The sequence below is a fragment of the Phalaenopsis equestris genome, unplaced genomic scaffold (genome assembly GCF_001263595.1).
Source record: "Phalaenopsis equestris unplaced genomic scaffold, ASM126359v1 Scaffold000204, whole genome shotgun sequence".
In the NCBI taxonomy this organism is placed as follows: Eukaryota; Viridiplantae; Streptophyta; class Magnoliopsida; order Asparagales; family Orchidaceae; genus Phalaenopsis; species Phalaenopsis equestris.
In genome coordinates, this window is record NW_018164646.1 from 397,259 (window position 1) to 419,537 (window position 22,279).

A 22,279-nucleotide genomic window follows, 5' to 3' on the forward strand; every position below is an offset into this window, starting at 1 on the left:
CCCATCAATGGCCAACTTGTTAGATCCCTTTACTGCAAACTTTGTCTTGTCTTTTTGCCACTTCTTGATCTTGAAAAAAAATTTGTCTTACAACACCCTCCTATCGTTTGGAAGCTCTCTCTTGATATCAACTTGTTAGATCCCTTTACTGCAAACTTTGTCTTTTCTTTTTGCCACTTCTTGATCTTGAAAAAAAAATTTGTCTTACAACACCATCCTATCGTTTGGAAGCTCTCTCTTGAAAAAAAAATTTTCTTCTGCATTGCATTTCCAAATTCAACAATAATATACTTTAGAATGGCTCCCATTGCTGTAATGCTTTCTTCCATATGCAAGGTGCTAGCCTTCTATCTGCTATCACCACCTTTCAAGAATTTTTACAAAAGGTCAACAATTTTTTGAACTTAGCTATCCAATAGATCAAGTACCTTTCATGCCAAGAATATTCCTCACATTGCAAAGCTTCCACGTTGTCCCATTTTTTATCAGAACTAAATCCCACAACACTAGGTGTTTACTATTAATAAGTGGAGCTTCTCTCAATCTCTTATATAATAGTTAATCATAAACTCTGTATGCAGTTGAGTGAAATGACGTGGCCCTGTTAAACTTTTCACCTTAAAGATTAGTGTGTCATAAATCTGTTCACATGCACTATGCATAGAATCCATTTATTTTGGACCCTATCTACCAATTGCTTACGAACAATTTCTTTTTATATGGTCAATCATAATACAAGGTCAATATGCACTATGTGAACCTTGTATTGACCACTCTATTGATAATTGAATCCGTCAATGCTTCGATGATTACTGCTATTTTGAGTTGAAAATTTGTTGTCGATTTCTAAATAAAAGATTATGTACTTAAACTTTCTCATATGTCTTTGTTGAAGGTGAATCTATGATATTCTTGAAATTTATTGTGGATCATTTATAAGAATTGCTGACAATCATCATAACATAGTCTTATTTTTCAGGCAGTGTTGAAGCAAATTTTAGGCATAAATCTCACTGTAAAATTTGAGGTTGATTGCTTCAGTTGTCTTGTGATAAATTAAGCTATTTGATAAGCTCGGTGAGTGAAATTTCTTCAAACATTTTGAGATTGAAAGACTTACATGTATGCGTAACCTGCTGAAGTTGGAGGGCTTTTCATACAGGGCACAAGTCACTTTTATAAATGATGCTTTAGCTATCTCATTAGGGATAGTAAAGGCGATATTGATACCGAGGGATAGGTGGATAATTTCTAACATGTATTTGTACATTAGGTCTCACTTTTTTTGATATGCGGATGGCAACTTTATTTCTTTTAATATTTGATGGTGCTTTTTCTTGTAGAGATAATCTTATATCTGTCCAATAATAAAAATTGATTAATAAACATTTTCTACACAAGTCCAGATAAATCTAATACACAGATAATCAAAGTCAAAACTATAAAGAATATTAAACAAAAAATTTTCAATTTAAGCTATAAGAAATATCATGCACATAGGCTTTCATATGAAGGTCATAAATTAGCTATTGAGCTAATAAAACATTATCTGATATAATAGTACTTTTTGAAAATCTAGATTGATTATTTGATTTTGGGTATGGTTTTATTTAACACAGAAAATAAGCTAATAGGACAAAAATCCTTCACAGTATGGAGGACTAAGATATTTAGGAATAAGGGTTATAGAAGTACACCCAAAATTTTTTTGAGATGACCTATCTCTTGGAAGTTTGACATTTCAAGAAGTTATTTTTTTACCATTATTTGGGAAAATTGTTTGCTTGCTTTTCAAATTATTTTGATAAATGAGCTTGCTTCATAGAAATAATAATGAAAAAATTCAAATCGGTTAAATGACATAACTAAAAATAATATCTATTAATAAATAATATTAACTATAATTTTCTTAAAAATAATGAATGAAATTTATAATGAATAATTATGCATTCATTAATCAAATTAAAATCAAAATACTTATTATTATTTTAAAATGATTTGTGTAGTAATAATAAGTGATTTTTTTAATTAAGAAATAAATTCAACAACATTTTCAATCAAAAGAACCTTTCATGCTAATTGAAAATAAAATACATAAAAGTATCTTTGTGATAGTATAAAAATATATTAGAGACACTACTGTCTTAAAAGCAATTTCAATGTTGTTTATATTAAAACCATAACTTTAGAAAGCATGGGTTCTTTACTTTTTCATTACTCAATTTTCAACATTTGCACTATTGGACTATTCTGCACAACAATTGACTTAACCTTACCAGATGCCCCGGAATTGATTCTACTGTATTAGAACGTTGCATTAACAAAAAATATTGCCAGACAATGCCTTAGTGGATCAAAGACTTTGGCTTTAGGAATATAAGCTATTGATGGTGGAGCTTTGCTAACTAATCTCACCCCAAAATACAAAAGTGAATGTAGACAATTCTCTTGTTAGAACTGTTGGTAATAGGTTGATTATGAAGCCTCGATTGTGGAGCTAACTTTTGCTAACCCTAACCTTAATTGTGGTCTCCAATATACATGGTTTAAAAATAATTGGGCAGTGTTCTTATAGCGCTTTGGTTGGTGGATTATGATCAATGCTTGAATATGTTTTTTTCTTGCAAATAGGGGTTTAAAGAAAATTCCTAACATATGCTAGCCATATGATGAGAATATTGTAACTAGACTTTGATAATGATTCTAAAATGATTTTATCAACCTAATTTCATGTTATTAGAATGGTGGTGGAGAGAGTTGTTAGGACTGAGATATGGGTATCAAATAGGAGAAAAAGTGTTGGCTTGCCAAGTGGCTGAGAGGAATTTTGAATTTTTTCACGCCATTAGTTTAACAACCTAATGTCATCTTATCCATAGGTTATAAGTGTCTTAGTAAATCCTTACAATATTCTTATAATTTTAAAATCTAATTTTTGAGAGTTTATATCTACATGGATGCTTTGATAGTCATAATAAATATTCTTTTGGTATAAAATATGCTTCTGTGGCGGCTATGTGATTGTCTTGTTACAATAATATTTACTTCCATTAAGTTTTGCTACTTTTATTTTATACATTGCATTGTTGTATTTCTGCCTGTCTATGTGATTGTTGTTTCAATTTTGTTTTATTCTGCTCTTGCTGCAGGTTCTTGTTATGACTGCTCAAATTTTGTTAAACATTCTCAGACACAGTATAATAAAAATGGATTCCATACATCTTCTTATTCTAGATGAGTGCCACCATGCAGTTAAAAAGCATCCATATTCGTTAGTAATGTCGGAGTTTTATCATACGACTCCGAAGGAGAAAAGACCAGCTGTTTTTGGCATGACAGCGTCTCCAGTTAACTTGAAGGGTGGGCTATTCATTCATTAGATATTTACTTATTTTGATCCCTTTTTCATTCTTTTAAAACTTTTGTTAATTAGTCCTATGCTTTTTTGGAATTACCAAATGGAGAGTGCTTTTTCTCTACAGGAGTCTCTAGTCAAGAGGATTGTGCTATCAAGATTAGAAATCTAGAAAGTAAACTGGACTCCATTGTTTGTACAGTCAAAGACCGGAGGGAACTAGAGAAACATGTCCCTACTCCACTGGAAACAGTCGTCCATTATGACAAAGCTGCTACCTTGTGGTCTCTTCATGAGCAAATAAAACAAATGGAAGCTGCAGTAGAAGAAGCTGCAAGTTCCAGTTCTAGGAGAAGCAAATGGCAGTTCATGGGAGCCAGAGATGCTGGATCCAAAGAAGAACTCCGTCTTGTTTATGGTGTTTCTGAAAGAACAGAAAGTGATGGTGCTGCTAATCTAATCCAAAAATTAAGGGCCATTAACTATGCATTGGCTGAGCTTGGTCAGTGGTGTGCTTACAAGGTACTGGATGGTTGAAATGTTAATTTCACTTTTTACGCATCATTTTTTTCAAATGAATTGCTCTGCTAACACATAATTTTGCAGGTTGCACATTCATTTTTAACAGCCTTGCAAAATGATGAGAGGGCAAATTACCAGCTTGATGTGAAGTTTCAGGAATCATATTTGAAGAAAGTCGCTACTTTATTGCAATGTCAATTGTCTGAGGGTGCTGTAATTAATGATGGAAATAATGCTGCAATTGTAAAGAATACTGACGTGCATTCTGTGGATGATGAAATTGAAGAGGGAGAGCTGTTAAATAGTCATGGTTAGTTGTTTTTCATGGCCTTTTTAGAATCATTTAATATAGGATTTTTACAATTACTTTATGAATAAAAAATATTTTACAAAATGTTTACATTGCCTTTTTTTAATAGAAATTTACTGCAATATTTGTTTTTGATGATACTTCTTGTCTTTAGTTTCTTTTGGTTGAAATCTTCAATTTTTAGTCATTTTGACAAAGCCATTGTCTTAAAAAGTGCAGATCTTCGTTCATGAGAGAATGAGATACCTTTTGCCAATAGCTATAGAAATGCAGTTTCATGTAGTAGATGTTTGATCAAATTTTTATTGGTTGGATTATAGCTAGCGAAATATTCTCTAGCATGTTACATTTGGCTTAAAATTTTTGCCGTGGATTGATATTTTCATGAACATGAGATCGTGAGGTTTTTTTTTTATGTTACATTTGGCTTAAAATTTTTGCCGTGGATTGGATTGATATTTTCATGAACATGGGATCGTGAGGTTTTTTTTTTTCCCCCGTTTGAAGTGCTTAAAATTTCAAAGTTAAAATTCTTGACCCTGCTTTTCCCTGTACTTTATTCTTCCAGTTGTCTCTGGTGGTGAACATGTTGATGAAATAATTGGAGCTGCTGTGGCAGATGGCAAAGTTACACCGAAGGTTCAGGCATTAATTAAAATACTTCTCAAGTATCAGCACACAGAAGATTTTCGTGCTATTATATTTGTGGAGCGTGTTGTTTGTGCACTTGTTCTTCCAAAAGTAAATAATGCAGCTTTGTAATTTCAGAAGTTACTTTTGTAACTTTGTCAGTAAATTTATCTTTTTTTTATGTACAATGCAGGTGTTATTAGAGCTTCCATCTCTAAGTTTCATCAGATGTGCCAGCTTGATAGGGCACAACAATAATCAGGAAATGCGGACATGCCAAATGCAGGACACAATTGCCAGGTTCCGTGATGGTCGAGTATGTATAATGATGCTTTATATTTGGAACATAGGGGTGTGCAGTCACGTGCAATTTTTCTAATTAAATGTTTATTTTTTATTGTATTCCATCTTATAAATGCTTAAATTTTGTGATTCATTCTCTTTACAATGTGATGATATATTTTTTTTCTTATGATAATGCTGTAAGTTTATAACAAAACATTATTAATAAGAGGCGTTTACATGCTACACAATTCTTATGTATTTACATATCTAACACTTAAACTTTCATAAGATAAAATTCTAATCTTTAATATCACATAAAAAAAAATGTCACAACTGCTAACTTTTTAAAAGTGAAGCACACATTTTAATGCATAGCTTCATGTCACAAAAATGTTATAAATGCAAATATAAAACTTTAGGTGTTAAATATGTAAAACAATGAAATTGTGAGGTATATATGTAATTTCCCCATTATTAGTATCATTATTTCATGTAAAGAAGGTTTATAATATTGTGTGCTAATTTTCAGGTTACTTTGTTGGTGGCGACGAGTGTTGCTGAAGAAGGGCTTGACATTCGTCAATGTAATGTGGTCATAAGATTTGATCTCGCCAAAACTGTTTTGGCGTATATCCAATCTAGAGGCCGTGCTCGGAAACCTGGATCCGACTACATATTGATGCTTGAAAGGTACTATGGCTATACTTTCATCTCTTCATCTACTTCGTAATGTGCATAAACATCTGATTGTTGTGGAAGATTGTTTTCTGACATAAAAAGTTGCTTTTGTTAGGGGAAATTTACAACATGAGGCCTTCTTAAAGAATGCCCGAAACAGTGAGGAAACACTGAGAAAAGAAGCTTTAGAAAGGACGGATATTAGTCATCTTAAGGGTAACCCAAGACTCACTTCTGTGGAAGCAGCGCCTGTTTCTATTTATTTGGTTGAATCAACTGGTGCTGTTGTCAGCTTAAATTCTGCTGTTGGGCTGATCCACTTTTACTGCTCTCAGTTACCCAGTGATAGGTATGAACTCTTTGTTTTACTTCTGGATTTACATAATAAGATGGATTTATTTTCTCATCTATGTGGTGTAGGTACTCCTTACTTCGTCCTGAGTTCATTATGGAAAGGCATGAGAGAGCCGGTGGTTTGATTGAATATTCTTGCAAGCTTCAGCTTCCCTGCAATGCTGCATTTGAGAAATTGGATGGTCCTCCATGCAATTCAATGCGGCTTGCACAGCAAGTATGGTTTTCATGCCTTTTAGAGTTTTGGATTTTTGGCATTGGAGAGAACCTTTAGATCAGTTTTATGAAAAAATGAATATCTTCTACACAGGCTGTTTGTTTGGCTGCTTGTAAGAAACTACATGAATTGGGAGCATTCACTGATGCGCTTTTGCCAGACAAGGGAGCTGGTGAGGAAGGCGAGAAAATTGAACAAAATGGTGTGGGAGATTCTCTTCCTGGTACTTCACGGCATAGAGAATTTTATCCTGAAGGTGTGGCAGAAATTCTCCAGGTGAGTTATTCGAAGTATCTCTGGTGGTTTGACATATCATTTTGAAAATTAAAATGAGAAATAGGAGAGTTGCAACATGAGGGTTTGAGTTTTATTTTTTAATTTCGTATGAAAAGAAGATAAATAAGTTGAATATAAATAGATGGAAAACCAAAAATTTAGGAAATAAAAAAACTATAAAATAATCTTTAATTTTTTAATCTAGAATAAAATACACGGTAGAATTAGAATGCTGTTGTCCTTGGATTGTTTGGTTGCCATTCATAAATTGTTGGATGGCTATAGATAAAAAACCGTTATTCTCGGATTGTTGGATTGCTGTAGACAAAGTGGGATTTAAATTTATTTCTCAAAAAATGTTTGATGTGTTTATCATGCTCTTTCTGATCAGACAATCAAAATTCATTTAGTGTGAAGCCGTAGTTTGGGTATCTTTTATTCAAAATTTATTAGAGCATAACTTTGTTGGATTGATCTTTTCTTTTTTATGTGTTTATCATGCTCTTTCTGATCAGACAATCAAAGTTCATTTAGTGTGAAGCCGTAGTTTGGGTAACTTTTATTCAAAATTTATTAGAACATAACTTTGTTGGATTGATCTTTTCTTTTTGTTTTTTTAAGATGAAATATTTGTCTATCACAATTTAACTTAAGACTATCATGGTGGACAAAATTTTTACAATTCTTCTGATAGTCTGAATGCATCAATATGGTTGTAGAGATTTTTTTTTTTGGTTAATTATTTAACTCTTTTAACAATCTTTTCAACTATGGTACCTCGCAATATCAAATATCCATACTATATTCTATTTTATTATTGCTTTTTGAGGATACATTGTTTCCTACTTCTCATGTAATCAGGTTTCCCTATTGCATATGCATAATGGATGGAGGCTGATCTTCTGTCACTAGAGCTACTACTACTAAAATTGCATTCCATGTATTCAGTTTTAGTTCTACTTAAATAAAGGTCTTTAGACTCTAATGTAGACCTTCATAATTCAAGTTTTTTCTGGGCTTTTTCTCTCGTTTTATCCACGAGAAGGATATCATCAACAAAAAACATACACCAATGTACATCCTCCTGTAGATGTCCATTAAGACCATCCATAACTAAAGCAAAAAGATATAGGCTTAAAGCCGATATGTAATCCAATAGAAATAGGAAAATATTTGGTCAATCCTCCTTCAATACAAAATTCAAGAGTAAGACTTAAAGTCATGAAATCATAAATTTAGTATCTGGTGTATGACCTCAACCTTGTCTTTAAGGTAATATGGCATTGTAGATCAATATCTTTATTTATAGAATTTTTTGGCTTGTTTGCACTTAAATGGTCCTTGAATTTGATTCAAGCTCTCTTGGGTGTGTTGGAGATATATTAAAAGGAAAGGAAATAAGACTTTGATGTAGCTCTAATGTGGCGGTAGCTATGACTTTAGTACTGACATGGCTTCTCATATGTTGTAATTTGGAAAATGTATCGCAAGACTTTGATGCACCGACAGTGGCTTGTAGAAACTCACCAAAATTTTGTGTAACCTTTCAAACTTCAGTCTTCCATGAATCTCAATGACCTTTAGAGCCTCGAATCATTTTGAATGCCTGAATGTAGATTACCTTTAGAGCTTATGAATTCTCTTGATATCTCGGCAGACTCTCCAAACTCTAGAGCCTACTGAAATGCTATTGGATCCCCTAAATGGACTAAATAGAAGTTTATTCACAGTTACTAGAAAGGGTGTTAAGATTTTTTTTAGAATATGTTAGAATACTTTCTAGAATTAGCCACAACAAATGTGCAGATCATACCCACCTACAATAAAATTGTGTTCAATCCCAATCTTACTTAAGCAAGCTCGATTGAGTAAATTTGACTAGGGTCAATTTTTGTGGTTGGCAACGACGGTCCTATGGAGGCCACTAGGTATAATATCTTTAATCATGAATGATTAATTAGAATATATCACCTTAAAAATCTCAATGCTACAAGCCCAATAACATGTGATGAATAGAAGTTTTGATGGTTGGATTGACGAGAATAATTTTACAAAGATTCATCACTCATATTTGGGGCATCTAGAAAATGTTTAGGCTATGCTTATTTTTTTTTAAAAAAATAAATGTATGCCTTTTTGAAAATGAGCCGATTGCTAAAAATGACTAGTCATGAAATTTTGTGGAGACTGCATAAGCTTTGAGTAAATTAATGAGTGTCTGCTAGTGTGATTGGAAAATGCCTATGCTCTGTTCTTCATAAGGACTTGGATGGCCTTCTTTGGCAATGGAAGGTACAATTATGGTTGCTTTTCCAACATTATGAAGGCATAGATTAATCTTGGCAAACTTATCTAGCCATTATTGCTCAATTTCAACCCATTTAGTCTTAAATTTTCTCTAACTTACATGATCTTGATGTCAATGGATTTGTTCAAGATGAGATGGTCCTTATAATGGCATTTTTTGTGCATTTTGGGCCTTTTTGATATTCAAATTAAATTTCTCACTAAATAGACCTTCAATTCAGAGCTCTTGATTTGCATCTCGAGTAGTGAATCCAAAAAGAAATCATTCTCAATATATGCTGAACGGACAAGATACAATACAAACGCAGGACACACCATTATAATAAAAATTATTAAAAACATATTTATATATTAAATAAATAAAAGAGGAGTTAATTCATTAACTTTCAAAAGTTAAGATGCTCTTAAACATATATCTTTAGTTTAGGACATACAAAATGCAAGCATAATAATATAAGTTATCTTATATTATATCAAAATTTAACTTCGTTAATTCATTATAAGTAATAAAAGGATGATCATTTTGTTTGGCATGTACTTTTAATTCACAGTTCACTTCCACTATTATCTTCATCATTAAATATCATAGATTCCAATTCTAGCTCATCACGAGAAAGGGTTGCAATCTCCAAATTTCCTATATTGCTGAGGGTCTCAAATCTATCTCCTACAACATCCTACAAGTTAGATAAAACATATAATCAAATAAGAAATAAGCAACAAAATTAACAATGTATCCAATATTCATGTGAGAATGAGTGGTATTTACTATAAATTTTGGGGTATTTACAGACATTTCGTTGAATTCTTATGTATTTACATATCTTGCACCTATACAACAACAACAACAACAACAACAAAGCCTTAATCCCACTACGTGGGGTTGGCCACATGAATCCTTTTTCTCCATTGCGTCCTATTTAGTGTCATATTTTCATTTAGTTCTAGTAAATTAAGATCATTTTTTATACAATAAGCCCAAGTCTTCTTAGGTTTACCTCTGCCTTTCTTAACACAAGTCCAATCTAAAACATCTACTCTCCTAATCAGATCATCACATGGTCGACGTTTAATGTGACCAAACCATCTAAGACGACTTATTGTCTGTATTTACATATCTTACACCTATAATTTGATTTTTATTTTTATGCCACCCAAATATTTCATATCACATCTAAATATATAAATCAAGCCAAATGAAATATTTCTTATTAGTTTTTATGCATATAAAGGTGGTATATATAAAAAAAATGAAAAATCGGGGTTAGATACGTAAATACATAAGAATTTAGTAGTATGTATGCAAATTATTCCTAAATTTTATATTTTTTTAATTTTAATGTTAAAAATATCTTTCAGAGTTTTTTTATTGATTAATTTAGGACACGTATGTCGGAAATTAGGACATCTATGTTCGACATGCGTGTCTCTTCATTTCTTAATATTATTTACTTTGGACACTTATGTGCCATGTTCGATACGTGTCCCAGCCATGTTGTAGTTGTATCCGTGTCCGACACTGCACGACTCCTCTTTTAGGAGTTCCCGTGCAACATTGTTCTCAATTAAGTAGGAGTTTTTAGGATTACAAGTATTGCCTTCTTTTTCTTGGATGTTTTGACTTGCATGTGGGATTGTATTAAAGCCGAGTATGTTGTGGATTGAATTCGGCTTGGCTGTATTATATCTTTCTGTCTTGCTTGGGCTTAAGCTTAGGCTTTTGTTTTTATGTATGTTTATATTTGACTTGCTTAATTTTTTAAATCATTCTACTTAGCTTTGGACTTGGATTGTTTATACTAATTGAAAAGAGTGTTTCAATAAATTACTAAAAAAACTAAAAATTAGAACAAGCACATAGATTTTCATATAAAGTTATTAATAAATTATTTACAAATTTAAAAATAATAAGCAATTGAGCAAATTTTGAATTAGTTTCTAACCACTTTACATGGACTTAATAAGACGGTATATGAATTGCACACAAATTTTCTTGTAATTAAACAATACAAATAACTGCTAATAAACTAATTCTTTGAAATAAAGAAATAATGAGAAATTACGTTAAATTAATGTATATGTAAACATTGAATTATAACATATTACTATATAAATAATACTTAAACCTAAAATAAAAAATAATATTAAATTAGAATATATTATTTTTAAATTAAATATGTTATAGTTAATCAAAATTTGTTTAAATAATATATCATATGTTATGTGAGTTATCATTGAGCTTAATATACTTGTTTAACGACAAACAAGTTTATTTGTAAATATAAATGAACAAGCTGGGCTGTGTTCATATTTGATTCCTTTAACTTTTGAGTTTCAAAAATTGTTCAAACTTATTTATTCGCTAATTTGAACAAACCTAAACCAGTATTAATTGAATTGAGCTCGAGTGTATTTGTTCATTTATAGTTCTACTTGCAAGTTCAAAAATATCATGCAATGAAAATATATGCTGCGTAAATCACAATCCAAGGAAAATTATAAGACAATCACTCTCTTGACATCAATGTAAATCTTCTGATGAAAATATAAATGTATGCACTCATTTGAAGCACAAAATATGAACTTTGAGGGAGGCATTGTATTTTTTTTTAAAGTTTATTCATGTCTATGAGGTTTAACCGGGTGAGAAAGTGTTCTGTCATGTTTGACCGGATTTAGTTCTAGGTTTATGCCATCCCAGCTATCCAATGGCATGGAATGAGTACCGCAGAGACGACTGATAGGACTTATATATCTAGATATGGGACTTTGTCTAACTCCATCTAAATGGATGTTAAGTTTCAATGCAATGCAAGATGAGCTGGGCAATATGGAGGGAAAATGACATTACACAAAGGTCAATAATGCATTTCGAAAATTCAAAGTGATTCTAGGTGTATGTGTTGACGCGATTCTATGCTATGCAACATGCATGTATTTAAATCAGTTGAATTAATCTAATGTTTGTAACTTGGAGGTATATAGCCAAATGGTGCAATATTTTTATTTCCAAATTACAACGGACAAACTTACATTTTTTATGTTTTACAAGCTATAATATTATATCTTGTAAAATGTTTACTAGGTTGCTCAACTATGTTTGCCTTTATAGAGGGTAAAAACACACGCTCACTTAAGCATGTGATAATTATGAAGTTCTTTAAATGTACAAATATTTTTAGGAAAGTAGTAAATGTAGAACACAAGATAGAATAAACTTGCATTAAACATTTAGTTCTCTTTCATCTTGATCTTCTATCTCACTTTCCGAGGGACTTTGTCAAACTGCATTAACAAAAGTACAAAAATACATTTATTATTCCCCGGATTAGGTTATTTGCATAACCCTTTTAAGTTTCACACTAATTATTACAATAAATGGATAAATCTCTATTTACATATTCCACACACAATAATAGTACAATAAGTCCCATTCTTTTGGATTGCGACATTGGTGCAAGAAGCAGAATATAAATATCGTGGTGTACCTGAGCTATCGAGGTTGTTGAGTCGTTTCGAATGCTACTATATATAAGGGTTAAAACACAATCTTTAATTGCAGAACAACATAAAAGAATAACAAATAACTCAAAATTCTATCTCAACTAGTTCAAGAACTCGTTACTCAACTGTGGTCCAAACATCCATTCATCACTTGGACCGCACAAAACTAGTGGGCTAATATCTTCTCCATGTAACATGAAGAGAACCAAAATAAACAAACCCAACACTCACCAGCTATTATCTTCCCCACGGAAGCAACATCTAAGAACTTCATCACATCAAGATTCATGTCTTTAGTCCTCTCATATTGAGCGAGTTTTATTGTAGATGGCAAGACTTCACTCTTCACCAAGAAATACACGTTTGGCCTAGTTCTTATTGGCCATCTTTTCTTAGAAGAGTCAAAGTAGAATTTCCTTTTCCTATCTTTCACCTTATTCTTAAGGCTGTGTAGCTTCAGGTCTTGATGGTGAAGGGACCCATGAGGAGATTGATCGAACACAACACTTTTATCCTCTTCATACATAGAATCAATCTAAATATGATTTGGGCCAGATTTTACGTTAAAAATTTAAGATATTGACCAACTTCTGATAGATTGGAAATTGTAGCCCCAGCTTGAAATGATCTCGATAGAACAAAAGCTGCTTACCATAGAGATTCAACTTCTCTTTGGTCACCGACGATGGGTGGATGGATGAGTCGAAGACATAGTCATGTTAAGCGGATGCTACATTTTCTGCAGTTATTTTTGACTTCCATAGATTTGTAGCTTCTATGAACACTGCAAAACCAAAGCGAATGCATCATAAAACTGAAGGATGCAAGAAAAAGTTTATAAATGATGACCAATTGAGTAAACTATTGTGAAAATCTTTTTATAGAGTGAGAGACTATAATTATAACAAGGGTAAATCATGAAAAATCAGGATGCGAAACTCAAAAATTACATTTAATAAAGTCATCGCGTCATCGAAGTTCCGTAGTTTGATCCTGCGTGAGGGCACCAAAATGAAAATATGTCACTCAGTAGACGCAATGGAGAAAAATGATTTATGTAGCCGACCCCACTTAGTGGGATAAATGCTAGTTGTTGTTGTTGTTATAAAACCATCACACTACCCCACTTAGTGGGATAAAGGCTAGTTGTTGTTGTTGTTATAAAACCATCACACTATCATTCAAATCAAGGCGCTAGGCCCAAAATTTTTTATTTGTTCGAGAGATATCCTTCATTACAACTTATTCGATTTGAGCGCACTTACAAGATCACAAATAAGCACAATGAACAAATCACTAAGAAGAAAAATGGACTTTCACACAGGGGTTTGAAAGGATTTCTGCTTGAAGCCAACTATACTGAATAAGTCGCTTCAATACAAATCTCCAACAACTTCGAATTAAGCCAAGTGACTAGATTCAGCTTGATCTGAAGCAGCATACACCTATCCTTTAGATCAGCTAAGTGATTCCTTAAATTACATAGGGAGCCTTTCAATTCTGCAACTGCATGTTTCAACTTGACCATCTATTGCACAAAATCAATTGAATCAATTGTCGGAGCAACTCTTAGAAATCCTATGATGAATTTTCCTCATCTTGTTGTCGTAAAGCAGACACCACAAACACACAATCCTCTTGGTTCTCTCCCACAACTTTTGTCCAGCTTGTCTTCAGCTGTGAAAGAAACCCTGCGAGAAAAATACTGACCATCCTCTTCTTCAGCCAGGTCGTCCTTCTCTTTAGCAGGCTCCAACGCCACAATCAAGTTTAGCTTGCCAACATTCTTTGTGTGAGAATGTGATCCCCTGGTTTCGTTATAAGTGAAAAGCATTACAAGCAAAAAATGGAGAATAATAGTGATATGATACACCTTTAATGTTTACTTATTTTTGTGCAAATATTTTACAAATCATCTTACTTGCATTCATGTTGAAACTATGAAGATGTAGGCACTCGATCCACCAACATTAGTAGACACAAATAAGTAATTAGCAACTTCTCGGTGAGATTTTGATTTGAGGAGTTGGATTCTCAAGAAGATTACCTCTCGACTTGCCCAAATCATTGATAGTATTCCCAGAGGAACTTGTGGGAAGGACTTCCCTTGAGAAAAGGACAACCCTCTTTCATCAGCTTCATCATCTCCCTCTCTCATAATCTCCAAACCACACAAACACTAACAAAACACTTCTCATATTCTCCAAACCATATAATCACACAAATATAAAATACCTAATGAAGGGCCGAAAATACACATAAGGAACCCTAAATTAAAATAAGGTAGTAGTAATAAACTTACTAAGAGCACCACCCGAAAGGCCAAAAATCATAAGTTTCAGAGAGACAAAGCTAGGCTCGTAAAAGGGAATCAGAGGTATAGAGAGGAGATAGCAAAATAGTTCACAAGACGCGGACGATATATACTACCAATCGATAACATAGAGAAAATAAGAATATTGTTAGTGCCGCCGCTGCGGAGGGAGGGAGAGACGGAGGGATGGAGGGATGGAGGGAAGAGCGACGATACGACGACGAAGGGGAGAAATCTAGGGTTAAAAGATGTTTTTGAATTGGGAATGAGTGGGTACTAGGGTCGAGGAGTGTAACAGAAGGTAAGTTTAGGGATAGAGAGAACCACACGTTGTAATCTCGATTATCTGATCCCCATCACACCGAAGTCATTTGCTCCACGACTTTGCCCCTAATCGATATGACGTTACGTTCTATCAAGATTGCGGGCTATTCGATCTGATATAGTAGTGAATTGAAATCGAATCAAATCTAAACTAATTATTAGGTGTGGCTTATAGCTCGGCTCAAATTCTTCGATTCGAGCCAAAACCCATTTTGATTATCGAGTGATTAACGATATTCAAGTTGATTTCATAGTCCTACTCAATACTACATGCGGTATGCCACATCTTCTCATCCGCATGTCAAACTCGATACTTGATCCTAAATTGCCTTAGACACTTCACCTGCCCGCTTCCATTTTCCCCTTATGCTTTCTTCTTTGTGCATGATACCACACAGGTCTCTACATCTCGCTCGCTAAATACCACTCGAGCCTTGTTCTTCATCTTCCTCTCTCGATTACAATTCTTAGTCTGCACAGGTTCTCATGATCACGTCCATACTCCTTCGTTTCCTCCATCGCAAATCTTCAACTTCTTTGCTTTAAGTGAGCCGGATAATATCGGTTCAATTTCATTTAAGTTTTCTGGTTATTACAGTTCTACTATTTCTTCCCAAATTTCTAGTTTGGTTGTTTCATTCCCAAGGCATCTATGGGCTGGAACAGTTTGAAAGCATCTTTTCAGAAGGACTAGTCAGTTTGCGAACATCATAAAACTACATGGAGCTTAAAAATACAAAATCAGTGATTTCAATGTCCTGATAAATCTGTAGATCTGTAATCCAACAATATACTACTGCCTGCTACATCAACTCGTTGTTGATTCCAATTTTAGAGAAATAAGTGTATGTGCAACATAAAAGTTAGAAATTTAGATGGGTCAATGTTCATCCTGCTCATGCTTTGGAAGTTATTTTCCTTGGTAGTAAAATCTGCTAACGTTTTCAAAATTGTGAGTAAAAATCTTATAGTATGTGGTCCACACAATTGTAGATTCATGAGGTTTTTACAGCTTTTGATTCAGAAAGCACCACACTAGTATATCAAAGTATGAAGTAAATAGATAGAATATACATGTTCTTACAGTTATGGAAAATTTAAATCCAAAAGGGTTCACTCCACGTCTCAAAATAATCCGGCCATACACTTGAGCTTGAAAATAAAAGGAGCCTTCAAAATAGATATCTAAAACTTTAAATTATGCTAAATTTGCACGTACCTTCATGTGGATTAACATGCAGCAGTGCTTCCTTTCTCTTTAATTATAATATCATTGAAGATATTCTTTTCACTTAACAGGGGGAATGGATTTTAAATGGAAAAGAAGGCTGTCAGAATTTAGCTGAACTTCAGCTGTACATGTATGCTGTAAAATCTACCAATGTAGGAATCTCTAAGGACCCATTCCTCTCGCAGGTTTCTGATTTTGCAATACTTTTTGGCAATGAGCTGGATGCAGAGGTATGCTTAGTTTGGATAACAGATTGTTCTCACTCCAAGGATAATGTTCAAATTCTGTAGAAATTTTTTTTTTCAGGTCTTATCGATGTCAATGGATCTGTTTGTTGCTCGAACTATTGTAACAAAAGTATCTCTGGTTTATAGAGCACCTCTTAAGATTACAGGAGCTCAGGTTGATTTCTTTTTTCTCTTCTGTATGATAAACCATATTAAGTTTTAGCTAGAAGATGCAGAATCTGGCTTGCAATAACCTATTATGATTTTGCAGTTGGATATATTGAAGAGTTTCCATGTTAGACTCATGAGCATTGTGCTTGATGTGGATGTTGATCCCTCAACCACACCTTGGGATACAGCTAAAGCTTATCTTTTTGTCCCGGTGATTGCCTCCAAACATTTTGATGCAGTAAAAGAAATCGATTGGGGTCTGGCTGAAGGTATCGTCTCTTCGCTTGCTTGGTGTAATCCGCTCCAGAGGGCGCGCCCAGACGTTTACCTTGGTACAAACGAGCGGTCCCTTGGGGGAGACCGCAGGGAGTATGGATATGGAAAACTACGCAATGGAATGGCTTTTGGACAAAAAATGCACCCTACATATGGTATCAGGGGTGCTGTGGCACAATTTGATATTGTGAAGGCAGCGGGGTTGATTCCCTGTAGGCTGTCTGTAGAGTCTTTTGATGAAAGATATCAGTTTGGGAAATTATACATGGCGGATTGTTGTATTGATGTTAAGGATCTTATGGGGAAGATTATTACTGCTGCACACTCCGGGAAAAGGTTCTTTGTGGATTCTGTAAATCCTGATATGAATGCTGAGAATTCATTTCCTCGGAAGGAAGGCTATTTAGGGCCTTTGGAGTATAGTTCATATGCTGATTATTACAAGCAGAAGTAAGATTTCTACTAGAAATCATCTTCCTTTCTTCCCCATGTAGCAGAACTTCTGTTATATGGTGTCATCTTCATTCTACTCTTTTTAATTCATAGCTACCAATGGACTGCTAATATTCGCTCATAGGAGATTGAAATATTCCCTTCTCTAACAAACATAGATAAACTGATGTCATAGTTAATAGGTTTAATTTCATTGCGAGTTTTTTTTTTTTTTTTTTGATAAATATTGCTGTAAAACTTTGGCTTTCTTCCTGGTTTGATGAATTTGGAGTCTTTTGTGTTTTCTGCAAGTTTATCTATATTGCCCATTCCCTAAATTTTGTCTGTCATTTCAGGTATGGGGTGGATTTGATGTACAAAAAGCAACCTCTGATACGAGCACGTGGCGTGTCTTATTGCAAGAATCTCCTCTCCCCGAGATTTGAACATACTGAAGGTATGTGACATCTGGATTGAAATGACTGCATTACAACACATCCAACATCCCACCCCTAACCTCCCATAAATTGAGGGAAAAAGGGGGCATTTACTTACGTTGCACACTTCTTATGTATACATATCTCACACCTAAACATTCATATTTTCAAATATAATACTCAAATCTTTAATATCACAACAAAAATAACATTATTACTACTTTTTAAAAGTCAAAATACACATTTTCATGTATAGAATTAAGTCACCGAAGTGCTATATATGTAAATATGGAAGTTTAGGTGTGAGATATGTAATACTTAAGAATTGTGTACTACAGATGCAAACTTCCCAAATAGAAGTCTCTTTTCTAACTTCAGTTGATCTGAACAGTTTTGGGTTTAATCTTTTCATGCTGTAGCACCAGAGGGAGAATCTGAAGAGAATGTAGACAAAACATACTACGTTTTTATCCCTCCTGAACTTTGCCTTATCCACCCGCTACCTGGAAGCCTTGTACGAGCCGCCCAAAGATTACCCTCAATAATGAAAAGAGTGGAGAGCATGCTTCTTGCTATTCAGCTCAAGGAAAATATCAATTATCCTGTTCCATCTGCCAAGGTCTTGTATTCTTTTCTCATTCTTTATATCACAATATTATCCTCCATTTATGTCTGAACAGCTTTACGTACTACTTCTGCAGATCTTGGAGGCTTTGACAGCTGCTTCATGTCAGGAGACAGTCTGCTATGAACGGGCGGAGTTGCTTGGTGATGCTTATTTGAAATGGGTAGTTAGCAGATTTCTTTTTCTCAAGTATCCTCAGAAACATGAGGGTCAGCTTACCAGGATGAGGCAGCAAATGGTGAGCAACATGGTGCTTTATCACTATGCCTTAAACAAAGGACTCCAATCATATATCCAGGCTGATCGGTTCTCTCCATCCCGTTGGGCTGCCCCTGGTGTCCTTCCCGTGTTTGATGAAGAATCAAAAGAATCAAACTCATCCATGTTTGGAGAAGAATCTCATGCTAGTGATTATGAGCCTAAAATTGATTTATATGATGATTCTTCAGAAAATGACCGGGAAGATGGGGAGATTGAGGGTGATTCAAGTTGCTACAGAGTTCTTTCTAGCAAAACTCTTGCTGATGTTGTGGAAGCCTTGATAGGGGTTTACTATGTTGAAGGCGGAAAGAATGCTGTTAACCACCTGATGCGCTGGATTGGGATTCAAGTGGAATTTAACCTTCAGGAACTGGAGTTTGTAAAACCAAATTCAATTCCAGAAAGTATATTGAGGGTTGTTAACTTTGATGCACTTGAAGCTACATTGAATGTGAAGTTTAAGAACAAGGGTCTCTTGGTTGAAGCCATTACTCATGCCTCCAGGCCATCAGCTGGTGTTTCCTGTTATCAAAGGCTAGAATTTGTTGGTGACGCCGTTTTAGATCACCTCATCACACGATATCTTTTCTTCACCTACACCGATTTGCCTCCCGGACGCCTCACTGACCTTCGTGCTGCCGCTGTTAATAATGAGAACTTTGCTCGTGTTGCTGTTAAGCATAAACTCCACCTCCACCTTCGACATGGTTCAAGTGCTCTAGAGGCTCAGGTCTGCACGTCCATCATTTTCTAATTAAATGGGGTCTCTTTTATGATCTAACCATCATTTCTTATGATAAATCATACTCTATGCTCATTACAGATTCGGGACTTTGTCAAGGATGTTCAGGAAGAGCTATCTAAACCTGGTTTCAACTCCTTTGGCTTGGGAGATTGTAAAGCCCCTAAAGTTCTTGGTGATATTGTAGAATCTATAGCTGGGGCGACTTTCTTAGACAATGATCTTGATACCTCAGTTGTTTGGAAGGTAAGAGCTCTTAAACTCGTTAAGTTTTTGGCATTATTATCGGGAACGGATGGTGAATTTTGTTTAGATTAATATTGATTTTGAATATCTCACTTTAATCTAGTTTTTGTTCGTATTATTTTGAATCATTTGGTATTATCTTGTATTGTTTACGTTAGCATTTTGTTTTTTCTACTATTTTTTTCTTGTATTGCATTAACTTTTGATTATTTATTTGTTAACAAATTGTATTATTTGAAATAATTGTTAGAAGTATTGGTGTATTGTTTCTAGTGGTTATCTTGTTGTAATGATTAGTAATTGATATTATTATTCTTTTTATTAATTATGTTAGCTTGTTTATTCTAATTAAGTATTGTGCCTTGTAAGTGTAGAGTATAGATTTAATATTGTTTGACCCTGAAATAGTAAAGAACTATAAAAATTACAGCAGTAGATCATGGCAAACCTACCAAATGATATAGATCAACCTATCTTTCATATCTTGGGCTGTAAATTTAGCTCAAAGATTGTTAATTGATTCGAATTTTGGCTCGGAAATAACTGAGCTGATCTGTGAGCCAAAACTTTGGATCGAATTTTTTGCGAGCCGATTGCAAGTTATACATGAAACAAATCGGACTGACTCGAGATTGACTTGAGATTGGCTAATATTTTTTATTTATAAAAAAATCACATACAAATTAGCAACACTCTTTATATATATATATATATATATATATATATATAATGCTAAGTAAAATTGAGTACAATAAGTCATGAGCCTATTCGAGTCCAATTAACTCAATTTGAGCCAGTTAGATTTAATTTTGAGCTGAATCAAGCCAATTCCGAGTTGAAACGGATCCAAATAGCTCAATTTAAGCTAGCTCATCTCAATTTCGAGCCATACGAGCTCGATCCAATTTTGAGCTGGCGCGGCTCCAAATCGAATGTAACGAGCCACTAGCTGATTTCGAGCCACACTAAATCTATTCAAGCCAACCCCAGCTTTGCTCAAAATCGGATTTTTAACAGCCCTATTCATGTCTCTCTCTGTTGTTCTATGATCAACAACTGATTATTCATCTTTCCCTTCTCAAGGTTTTCCAGCCATTGCTTCAACCAATGGTGACCCCAGAAACTCTTCCCATGCATCCCGTCAGAGAACTCCAAGAGCGCTGCCAGCAACAGGCGGAGGGATTGGAGTACAAATCTTCTCGAATGGGTAATCTGGCTACCGTAGAAGTCTTCATAGATGGCGTCCAGATAGGAGCAGCGCAGAACCCACAGAAAAAAATGGCCCAGAAGCTTGCAGCAAGAAATGTGCTAGCCTTTCTGAAGGAGAAGGAAGAGAAGGAGAAGAAGGCGAAGGAAGAGAAGGAGAATGAGTTGAGAAAAGATGGGAACCATGGAGAGAAGAATGGCAACAATGGCCAGGTGTTTACCAGGCAAGCTCTCAACGATATATGCTTGAGGAAGCAGTGGCCGATGCCGCACTATCGGTGCGTGAATGAAGGCGGCCCTGCGCACGCCAAGCGATTCATCTACGCGGTTCGCGTCAACACATCCGATCGCGGGTGGACGGACGAATGCATCGGGGAGCCGATGCCCAGCGTTAAGAAGGCCAAGGACTCTGCAGCGGTTCTTCTCCTTGAGCTTCTGAAGAAAGTTTATCCTGAAAACTAGTAGTCTGGTTTTCTTATGCTTGATGATGATGAAGGTTTTGTTTGCTTCAGGACTTTTATTTTGTTTATACAATGTGATTGGGTTATTTATTTATTTATTTACTTATTTATCATTGGAAAGAAAAATATTATGTCGAGTCCGGATGTATTTGGATTTCATTTGTACGCAATGTATAACGATTTGTACTTGTACAACCATATTGTACGATTTTCTTTTTTTAATTTCATGTAATATATAATTTCATATTTACCTACTATTTGTTGTAATTTCAAAATTTGAATTCTATAATAATATTTATTTCTCACGAGTGTGTGTTAAATTATGATATTAGTTGGACATTCATTACCACAACAAAATGATATGGGCTTAAGGCTGATCCTTGATGTAATCCAATTAAAATAGGAAAATTCTTTGTCAATCCTCATCCGCTTCAACATTAGTAACAACTACATATCTTTAATGACATGATTATAAGTCATACTATCACTTTTTTTTTTCCAACTCTTCAAAATACTTATCTTAGAACTTTATCAAAAACTTTTTTCTAAATCAACAAAAATCATACGTAGATTCTCCTTACGTTTTATGTACTTCTCCATCAAACCTCTCAATAAATGTATAACTTTCATTGAAGCCTTGTCAGACATAAATCCAACCCGTTTTGACGAAATTTTTGTATCATGTCTAGCCTATGTTCAATCACTCTTTTATGATACATTAACTTGATTCCTCTCTAATTTGCACACTCTTGTGTATCTTTCTTATTTTTAAAGAGGGCCAAAATACTCATTCTTCGCTCATCAGGTATATTTTTAATTTTTAAAATAATATTAAAAATGTTAGTAAGTTAAGAAGTTTCAAGTTCCCTAAACATTCACTCACTTCTA

General features: G+C 34.3%; 1 protein-coding gene across 1 annotated transcript in view; it reads left to right on the forward strand.

Moving 5' to 3' along the window:
* The window catches only part of LOC110023031 (endoribonuclease Dicer homolog 1), a 40,368-nt gene extending 18,793 nt beyond the window's left edge, over positions 1-21,575 (forward strand). Inside the window, exons 3-19 of the mRNA XM_020722243.1 lie at positions 3,150-3,360; positions 3,483-3,877; positions 3,962-4,187; positions 4,756-4,928; positions 5,011-5,133; positions 5,632-5,792; positions 5,896-6,129; positions 6,201-6,351; positions 6,445-6,627; positions 16,376-16,537; positions 16,614-16,709; positions 16,806-17,431; positions 17,770-17,870; positions 18,270-18,469; positions 18,552-19,466; positions 19,560-19,724; positions 20,808-21,575. Coding sequence (XP_020577902.1) covers positions 3,150-3,360; positions 3,483-3,877; positions 3,962-4,187; positions 4,756-4,928; positions 5,011-5,133; positions 5,632-5,792; positions 5,896-6,129; positions 6,201-6,351; positions 6,445-6,627; positions 16,376-16,537; positions 16,614-16,709; positions 16,806-17,431; positions 17,770-17,870; positions 18,270-18,469; positions 18,552-19,466; positions 19,560-19,724; positions 20,808-21,392 — 4,707 coding nt within the window. The 3' untranslated portion in view covers positions 21,393-21,575. The remainder of the gene's footprint in view (positions 1-3,149; positions 3,361-3,482; positions 3,878-3,961; positions 4,188-4,755; positions 4,929-5,010; positions 5,134-5,631; positions 5,793-5,895; positions 6,130-6,200; positions 6,352-6,444; positions 6,628-16,375; positions 16,538-16,613; positions 16,710-16,805; positions 17,432-17,769; positions 17,871-18,269; positions 18,470-18,551; positions 19,467-19,559; positions 19,725-20,807) is intronic.
* Positions 21,576-22,279: the final 704 nt, after the last annotated feature.